At 48.7% G+C, this 10000-nt stretch overlaps 1 protein-coding gene across 3 annotated transcripts in view; it reads right to left on the reverse strand.

Annotated features, from left to right (window-relative positions):
• Positions 1–10000, reverse strand: part of amph (amphiphysin) — a 57553-nt gene that overhangs the window by 32711 nt on the left and 14842 nt on the right. For 2 of the 3 annotated variants that reach the window (XM_083927718.1, XM_083927716.1), the window contains exons 10-12: positions 9731–9869; positions 2418–2537; positions 2235–2318 (exon numbers count right to left, since the gene is read on the reverse strand). In XM_083927718.1, the coding sequence (XP_083783844.1) occupies positions 2235–2318; positions 2418–2537; positions 9731–9869 (343 nt within the window). The remainder of the gene's footprint in view (positions 1–2234; positions 2319–2417; positions 2538–9730; positions 9870–10000) is intronic. The other variant, XM_083927717.1, reaches the window with a different exon arrangement.

Here is a 10000-nt window from a genome sequence, read left to right on the forward strand (position 1 = left end):
AAGACCCCCTAACCCTAACCCAGATCAACATGACCCCCCCTAACCCTAACCCAGATCAACATGACCCCTCCTAACCCTAACCCAGATCAACAAGACCCCCTAACCCTAACCCAGATCAACATGACCCCCCCTAACCCTGACCCAGATCAACAAGACCCCCCTAACCCTAACCAAGATCAACAAGACCCCCCCTAACCCTAACCCAGATCAACAAGACCCCCCCTAACCCTAACCCAGATCAACATGACCCCCCTAACCCTAACCCAGATCAACAAGACCCCCCTAACCCTGACCCAGATCAACAAGACCCCCCTAACCCTAACCCAGATCAACAAGACCCCCCTAACCCTGACCCAGATCAACAAGACCCCCGCTAACCCTAACCCAGATCAACATGACCCCCCCTAACCCTGACCCAGATCAACAAGACCCCCCCTAACCCTGACCCAGATCAACAAGACCCCCCCTAACCCTGACCCAGATCAACAAGACCCCCCTAACCCTGACCCCGTTATTAATAACAGCAGCTGGGGTTCACTCTGACTCTGACATCAGGTTTAGAAACACTGTTATTAATAATGTGATCAACATGATCAGACTCAGAGTTCAGGGTCAGACTCAGAGTTCAGGGTCAGACTCAGAGTTCAGGGTCAGACTCAGAGTTCAGGGTCAGACTCAGAGTTCAGGGTCAGACTCAGAGTTCAGACTCAGAGTTCAGGGTCAGACTCAGAGTTCAGGGTCAGACTCAGAGTTCAGGGTCAGACTCAGAGTTCAGGGTCAGACTCAGAGTTCAGACACAGAGTTCAGGGTCAGACTCAGAGTTCAGGGTCAGACTCAGAGTTCAGGGTCAGACTCAGAGTTCAGGGTCAGACTCAGAGTTCAGACACAGAGTTCAGGGTCAGACTCAGAGTTCAGGGTCAGACTCAGAGTTCAGGGTCAGACTCAGAGTTCAGGGTCAGAGTTCAGGGTCAGACTCAGAGTTCAGGGCCAGACACAGAGTTCAGGGTCAGACTCAGAGTTCAGGGTCAGACTCAGAGTTCAGACTCAGAGTTCAGGGTCAGACTCAGAGTTCAGGGTCAGACTCAGAGTTCAGGGTCAGACTCAGAGTTCAGGGTCAGACTCAGGGTTCAGGGTCAGACTCAGAGTTCAGGGTCAGACTCAGAGTTCAGGGTCAGACTCAGAGTTCAGGTTCAGACTCAGAGTTCAGGGTCAGACTCAGAGTTCAGACTCAGGGTTCAGGGTCAGACTCAGAGTTCAGGGTCAGACTCAGAGTTCAGGGTCAGACTCAGAGTTCAGGGTCAGACTCAGAGTTCAGGGTCAGACTCAGAGTTCAGGGTCAGACTCAGAGTTCAGACACAGAGTTCAGGGTCAGACTCAGAGTTCAGGGTCAGACTCAGAGTTCAGGGTCAGACTCAGAGTTCAGGGTCAGACTCAGGGTTCAGGGTCAGACTCAGAGTTCAGGGTCAGACTCAGAGTTCAGGGTCAGACTCAGAGTTCAGGTTCAGACTCAGAGTTCAGGGTCAGACTCAGAGTTCAGACTCAGGGTTCAGGGTCAGACTCAGAGTTCAGGGTCAGACTCAGAGTTCAGGGTCAGACTCAGAGTTCAGGGTCAGACTCAGAGTTCAGGGTCAGACTCAGAGTTCAGGGTCAGACTCAGAGTTCAGACACAGAGTTCAGGGTCAGACTCAGAGTTCAGGGTCAGACTCAGAGTTCAGGGTCAGACTCAGAGTTCAGGGTCAGAGTTCAGGGTCAGACTCAGAGTTCAGGGCCAGACACAGAGTTCAGGGTCAGACTCAGAGTTCAGGGTCAGACTCAGAGTTCAGACTCAGAGTTCAGGGTCAGACTCAGAGTTCAGGGTCAGACTCAGAGTTCAGGGTCAGACTCAGGGTTCAGGGTCAGACTCAGAGTTCAGGGTCAGACTCAGAGTTCAGGGTCAGACTCAGAGTTCAGGTTCAGACTCAGAGTTCAGGGTCAGACTCAGAGTTCAGACTCAGGGTTCAGGGTCAGACTCAGAGTTCAGGGTCAGACTCAGAGTTCAGGGTCAGACTCAGAGTTCAGGGTCAGACTCAGAGTTCAGGGTCAGACTCAGAGTTCAGGGTCTGAGGGTCAGACTCAGAGTTCAGGGCCAGACACAGAGTTCAGGGTCAGACTCAGAGTTCAGGGTCAGACTCAGAGTTCAGGGTCAGACTCAGAGTTCAGGGTCAGACTCAGAGTTCAGGGTCAGAGTTCAGGACCTGAGGTATCGGCGACACGCTGTCATCGGGCTGAAAAGCATCAAAGTCCATGTCGAGGAGAGACTCTCCTGGTCGTTCGTTGGGCTGTGGACACGACAACAAGACGGAAGAAGCAGGTGTAAACAACACATAACGCACATGACTCATCTCTGTTTGTTCTAGAAAGACTGTGTGGACCCAGACCTGCGACGGTGAAGGTGCAGGTAAGAACTCTCCTCCAAACAGGTCGATGATCTGCTCCTCGGCCACCTCCTTGGTGGGCGTGGCCTTTGGTGGCGGAGGCACCGGCGGCCCCTTTTTAAGCTGCCGACAAACAAGACACAGCGTCATCCACTCAATCCTGACACACACACACACACACACACACACACACACACACACACACACACACACACACACACACACACACACACACACACACACACACACACACACACACACACACACACACACACACACACACACACACAGCAGCTTCACTGAAATTGCTTTGACGACACAAACATGTCGACGCCACCGACACTGAGAGTCTGTGACCTTAAAGGAGCCGCACTCGACACTCAGAACAGGAAAGAATTTAAAATATTATATATTTTATATATTATAGACATCTATATTATAGACATATATATTATAGACATATATATTATAGACATATATATTATAGACATCTATATTATATATGTCTATAATATATAATATGAATATATTAAAGAATGATCTACTGTGTGGGGGGGACTGAGTTTCTCCGTTCTTTGTGCTTTTGTGTGCATGTGAGTGCATGTGAGTGCATGTGTGTGCATGTGAGTACATGTGAGTGCATGTGAGTACATGTGAGTGCATGTGAGTGCATGTGAGTGCATGTGAGTGCATGTGTGTGCATGTGAGTACATGTGAGTGCATGTGAGTGCATGTGAGTGCATGTGAGTGCATGTGAGTGCATGTGTGTGCATGTGAGTACATGTGTGTGCATGTGAGTACATGTGAGTGCATGTGTGTGCATGTGAGTGCATGTGAGTGCATGTGTGTGCATGTGAGTACATGTGAGTGCATGTGTGTGCATGTGAGTGCATGTGAGTGCATGTGTGTGCATGTGAGTGCATGTGAGTGCATGTGAGTGCATGTGAGTGCATGTGTGCGCATGTGAGTGCATGTGTGCGCATGTGAGTACATGTGAGTACATGTGAGTACATGTGAGTGCATGTGAGTGCATGTGTGCGCATGTGAGTGCATGTGAGTGCATGTGTGTGCATGTGAGTGCATGTGAGTACATGTGAGTGCATGTGAGTGCATGTGTGTGCATGTGTGTGCAAGTGAGTGCATGTGAGTGCATGTGAGTGCATGTGAGTGCATGTGTGTGCATGTGTGTGCAAGTGAGTGCATGTGTGTGCATGTGAGTACATGTGAGTGCATGTGTGTGCATGTGAGTACATGTGAGTGCATGTGAGTGCATGTGAGTGCATGTGAGTAAATGTGAGTGCATGTGAGTGCATGTGTGTGCATGTGTGTGCAAGTGAGTGCATGTGTGTGCATGTGAGTACATGTGAGTGCATGTGTGTGCATGTGAGTACATGTGAGTGCATGTGAGTAAATGTGAGTGCATGTGAGTGCATGTGTGTGCATGTGAGTACATGTGAGTGCATGTGAGTGCATGTGAGTGCATGTGTGTGCATGTGAGTACATGTGAGTGCATGTGTGTGCATGTGAGTACATGTGAGTGCATGTGAGTAAATGTGAGTGCATGTGAGTGCATGTGAGGACCACTATTGCCAGTGTTAGCTCGTGGCTAACAGTGTTAGCTCTTGGCTAACAGTGCTAGCTCGTGGCTAACAGTGCTAGCTCGTGGCTAACAGTGTTAGCTCTTGGCTAACAGTGCTAGCTCGTGGCTAACAGTGCTAGCTCGTGGCTAACAGTGTTAGCTCTTGGCTAACAGTGCTAGCTCGTGGCTAACAGTGCTAGCTCGTGGCTAACACTGTTAGCTGCCACAGTAAACCCGTGTCGTCGTCACAGCGGTGAAACGTTGCAGCTCAGACTGAACGACTCTGTTCTGGTTTCTCGTACGGCTCCTTTAACGCTCGTTATTAATGACTCAGCATTAATAACTGATAATTCATATTAATGACTCAGCATTAATAACTGATAACTCATATTAATGACTCAGCATTAATAACTGATAACTCTTATTACTGACTCAGCATTAATAACTGATAATTCATATTAATGACTCAGCATTAATAACTGATAACTCATATTAATGACTCAGCATTAATAACTGATAACTCTTATTACTGACTCAGCATTAATAACTGATAACTCATATTAATGACTCAGCATTAATCACTCATATTCCTGACTCAGCATTAATCACTCATATTGCTGACTCAGCATTTATAACTGATATTGCTGACTCAGCATTAATCACTCATATTGCTGACTCAGCATTAATAAGGGATAACTCATATTGCTGACTCAGCATTAATCACTCATATTGCTGACTCAGCGTAAATCACTCATATTGCTGACTCAGCGTTAATCACTCATATTGCTGACTCAGCACAGTTACAGTGACAGACGTGTTCACTCACCAGGTCACAGACAAAAGTGCAGCAAAGAAAAACAGTCACAGAAAGTTACTGTCAACAAACACACGTGATGAAACTCTAGAGAAGCTGTGTCTGCTAATCTACGACTACGACGTAATCTACGACTACGACATAACCTACGACTACGACATAATCTACAGCTACGACATAATCTACAGCTACGACGTAATCTACAACTACGACATAATCTACGACTACGACATAATCTACAGCTACGACGTAATCTACGAATACGACGTAATCTACAGCTACGACATAATCTACGACTACGACATAATCTACATCTACGACGTAATCTACGACTACGACGTAATCTATAGCTACGACATAATCTACAGCTACGACATAACCTACGACTACGACATAATCTACAGCTACGACAATCTACGACTACGACATAATCTACGACTACGACATAACCTACATCTACGACGTAATCTACGACTACGACATAACCTACGACGTAATCTACAACTACGACATAACCTACGACTACGACGTTATCTACAACTACGACATAACCTATGACTACGACATAATCTACGACTACCACAATCTACAGCTACGACATAAACTACGACTACGACATAATCTACGACTACGACATACTCTACGACTACGACATAATCTACGACTACGACATAATCTACAGCTACAACATAATCTACAGCTACGACATAATCTACGACTACGACATAATCTACAGCTACGACATAATCTACGACTACGACATAATCTACAGCTACGACATAATCTACGACTACGACATAATCTACGACTACCACATAATCTACGACTACGACATAATCTACAGCTACGACATAATCTACAGCTACGACATAATCTACGACTACGAGATAATCTACGACTACGACATAATCTACAGCTACGACATAATCTACGACTACAACATAATCTACGACTACGACATAATCTACAGCTACGACATAATCTACGACTACGACATAACCTACAACTACGACATAATCTACAGCTACGACATAATCTACAACTACGACGTAATCTACAACTATGTGGTAATCTAGAACTTCAACGTAATCTACGACGACATAATCTACAACTACGACATAATCTACAACTACGACATAATCTTCAACTACGTGGTAATCTAGAACTTCAACGTAATCTACGACTACGACATAATCTACAACTACGACATAATCTACAACTACAACATAATCTACAACTAGGACGTAATCTACAACTACAACGTAATCTACGACTACGACATAATCTACAGCTACGACATAATCTACAACTAAGACGTAATCTACAACTACGACGTAATCTACGACTACGACATAATCTACAGCTACGACATAATCTACAACTACGACATAATCTACAGCTACGACATAATCTACAACTACGACATAATCTACAACTAGGACGTAATCTACGACTACGACGTAATCTACAACTACGACATAATCTACAACTACAACATAATCTACGACTACGACATAACCTACAACTACGACATAATCTACAACTACGACATAATCTACAACTAAGACGTAATCTACGACTACGACATAACCTACAACTACGACATAATCTACAGCTACGACATAATCTACAACTCAGAATCAGGATTAGGATCAGAATCAGGATCAGGATTAGGATCAGGATCAGGATCAGGATCAGGATCAGAATCAGGATCAGGATCAGAATCAGGATCAGGATCAGGATCAGAATCGGGAGCAGAATCAGGATCAGGATCAGGATCAGAATCAGGATCAGAATCAGGAGCAGAATCAGGATCAGGATCAGAATCAGGATCAGGATTAGGATCAGGATCAGGATCAGAATCAGGATCAGGATCAGAATCAGGATCAGAATCAGGAGCAGAATCAGGATCAGGATCAGAATCAGGATCAGGATTAGGATCAGGATCAGGATCAGAATCAGGATCAGGATCAGAATCAGGATCAGGATTTGGATTAGGATCAGGATCAGGATCAGGATCAGGATTAGGATCAGGATCAGGATCAGAATCAGGATCAGGATCAGAATCAGGATCAGGATTTGGATTAGGATCAGGATCAGGATCAGGATCAGAATCAGGATCAGAATCAGGATCAGGATCAGAATCAGGATCAGGATCAGGATCAGAACATCAGATCATACATGAGGTCCGTAAGTCTTTAGCTCTGCTCCAGAGCCGGGTGCAGAGGGGGTCTTGGTCCTGATCGACCGCAGCCTTCGGCCTGAGGGGAGAGGTTCAAAGAACATGTGTCCGGGCTGAGAGGGGTCCGCAGGTACTTCCCTGGCTCTCTTCAGGGTCCTGGCTCTCTTCAGGGTCCTGGCCCTCTTCAGGGTCCTGGCTCTCTTCAGGGTCCTGGCTCTCTTCAGGGTCCTGGCTCTCTTCAGGGTCCTGGCTCTCTTCAGGGTCCTGGCTCTCTTCAGGGTCCTGGCCCTCTTCAGGGTCCTTACTCTCTTCAGGGTCCTGGCTCTCTTCAGGGTCCTGGCCCTCTTCAGGGTCCTGGCTCTCTTCAGGGTCCTGGCTCTCTTCAGGGTCCTGGCTCTCTTCAGGGTCCTGGCCCTCTTCAGGGTCCTTACTCTCTTCAGGGTCCTGGCTCTCTTCAGGGTCCTGGCCCTCTTCAGGGTCCTGGCTCTCTTCAGGGTCCTGGCTCTCTTCAGGGTCCTGGCTCTCTTCAGGGTCCTGGCTCTCTTCAGGGTCCTGGCTCTCTTCAGGGTCCTGGCCCTCTTCAGGGTCCTGGCTCTCTTCAGGGTCCTGGCTCTCTTCAGGGTCCTGGCTCTCTTCAGGGTCCTGGCCCTCTTCAGGGTCCTTACTCTCTTCAGGGTCCTTGCTCTCTTCAGGGTCCTGGCTCTCTTCAGGGTCCTGGCTCTCTTCAGGGTCCTTACTCTCTTCAGGGTCCTGGCTCTCTTCAGGGTCCTGGCCCTCTTCAGGGTCCTGGCTCTCTTCAGGGTCCTTACTCTCTTCAGGGTCCTGGCTCTCTTCAGGGTCCTGGCTCTCTTCAGGGTCCTTACTCTCTTCAGGGTCCTGGCTCTCTTCAGGGTCCTGGCTCTCTTCAGGGTCCTGGCTCTCTTCAGGGTCCTGGCTCTCTTCAGGGTCCTTACTCTCTTCAGGGTCCTTACTCTCTTCAGGGTCCTGGCTCTCTTCAGGGTCCTGGCTCTCTTCAGGGTCCTGGCTCTCTTCAGGGTCCTGGCTCTCTTCAGGGTCCTGGCTCTCTTCAGGGTCCTGGCTCTCTTCAGGGTCCTTACTCTCTTCAGGGTCCTGGCTCTCTTCAGGGTCCTGGCTCTCTTCAGGGTCCTGGCTCTCTTCAGGGTCCTGGCTCTCTTCAGGGTCCTTACTCTCTTCAGGGTCCTTACTCTCTTCAGGGTCCTGGCTCTCTTCAGGGTCCTGGCCCTCTTCAGGGTCCTGGCTCTCTTCAGGGTCCTTACTCTCTTCAGGGTCCTGGCTCTCTTCAGGGTCCTGGCCCTCTTCAGGGTCCTGGCTCTCTTCAGGGTCCTTACTCTCTTCAGGGTCCTAGCTCTCTTCAGGGTCCTTACTCTCTTCAGGGTCCAGGCTCTCTTCAGGGTCCTGGCTCTCTTCAGGGTCCCCTTTCTGCAGAGGGCTGACCCGCAGTCGTCTGCACCTGTCCCGGGCAGAGGCAGCAGGACCAGACCGGGGTGGAGCCGGGGGCCGGACTCCTGTACTGAAGTGCGAGTTGACAGCATCGTCCGCAGACCTGTTGTAGTCGGTGATGTGCCTGAGCCTCTCCAGGTCGTTCAGCCTCTCGCACCGCGCTGCTAAACCTGGGACTCCTTTAACCTGCTCTGTTGCCGCTCTTAGGGCGCACTCACACTGTGCCTCCGTGCCGTGCCCCGGGCTTTAGGGACCAAATCTGCAGTAAACACTCCACCTCCGCATCACACCAACGCGAACCTTTCACCGCCATTGTTTGAAATGTCCGCGCATGGTCCCTCCTTCTTTTTTCTACGTCCCAACAGGCGCACAGGAAATGACCTCAGAACCGCCGTAGGCCTCGTGCTCGTACACGTGCGTCCTGCACGTGTACGAGCACGAGGCCTTCAGGTCCAGATCTACCTGTGATGAGTATCTGGATCATTCAGGTCCAGATCTACCTGTGATGAGTATCTGATCCTTCAGGTCCAGATCTACCTGTGATGTGTATCTGATCCTTCAGGTCCAGATCTACCTGTGATGTGTATCTGATCCTTCAGGTCCAGATCTACCTGTGATGAGTATCTGACCCTTCAGGTCCAGATCTACCTGTGATGAGTATCTGATCATTCAGGTCCAGATCTACCTGTGATGTGTATCTGATCCTTCAGGTCCAGATCTACCTGTGATGTGTATCTGGATCCTTCAGGTCCAGATCTACCTGTGATGAGTATCTGATCATTCAGGTCCAGATCTACCTGTGATGTGTATCTGATCATTCAGGTCCAGATCTACCTGTGATGTGTATCTGACCCTTCAGGTCCAGATCTACCTGTGATGTGTATCTGATCCTTCAGGTCCAGATCTACCTGTGATGTGTATCTGGATCCTTCAGGTCCAGATCTACCTGTGATGTGTATCTGACCCTTCAGGTCCAGATCTACCTGTGATGTGTATCTGATCCTTCAGGTCCAGATCTACCTGTGATGAGTATCTGATCCTTCAGGTCCAGATCTACCTGTGATGTGTATCTGATCCTTCAGGTCCAGATCTACCTGTGATGTGTATCTGATCATTCAGGTCCAGATCTACCTGTGATGTGTATCTGGATCATTCAGGTCCAGATCTACCTGTGATGTGTATCTAACCCTTCAGGTCCAGATCTACCTGTGATGAGTATCTGATCCTTCAGGTCCAGATCTACCTGTAATGTGTATCTGATCATTCAGGTCCAGATCTACCTGTATTGGGGATTTGGGCCGCGGTGGTCCAGGTGAGACAGGGCGGAGCATGTGATTGGAGCTGGCGACTGGACTCTCAGGTGGACTCTCATCTTCTGGTGGTGATGGCGTTCTGGCGAGTCGCAGTGGTCCTGAGTCACTGATGGCGACACAGAAAGAGTCTTCTGGCTGGTGTACAGTAACTCTCTCCTGGTCTCTCCTGGTCTCTAACTCTCTCCTGGTCTCTCCTGGTCTCTAACTCTCTCCTGGTCTCTCCTGGTCTCTCCTGGT

Source organism: Echiichthys vipera (genome assembly GCF_963691815.1).
Source record: "Echiichthys vipera genome assembly, chromosome: 15".
NCBI lineage: Eukaryota > Metazoa > Chordata > Actinopteri > Perciformes > Trachinidae > Echiichthys > Echiichthys vipera.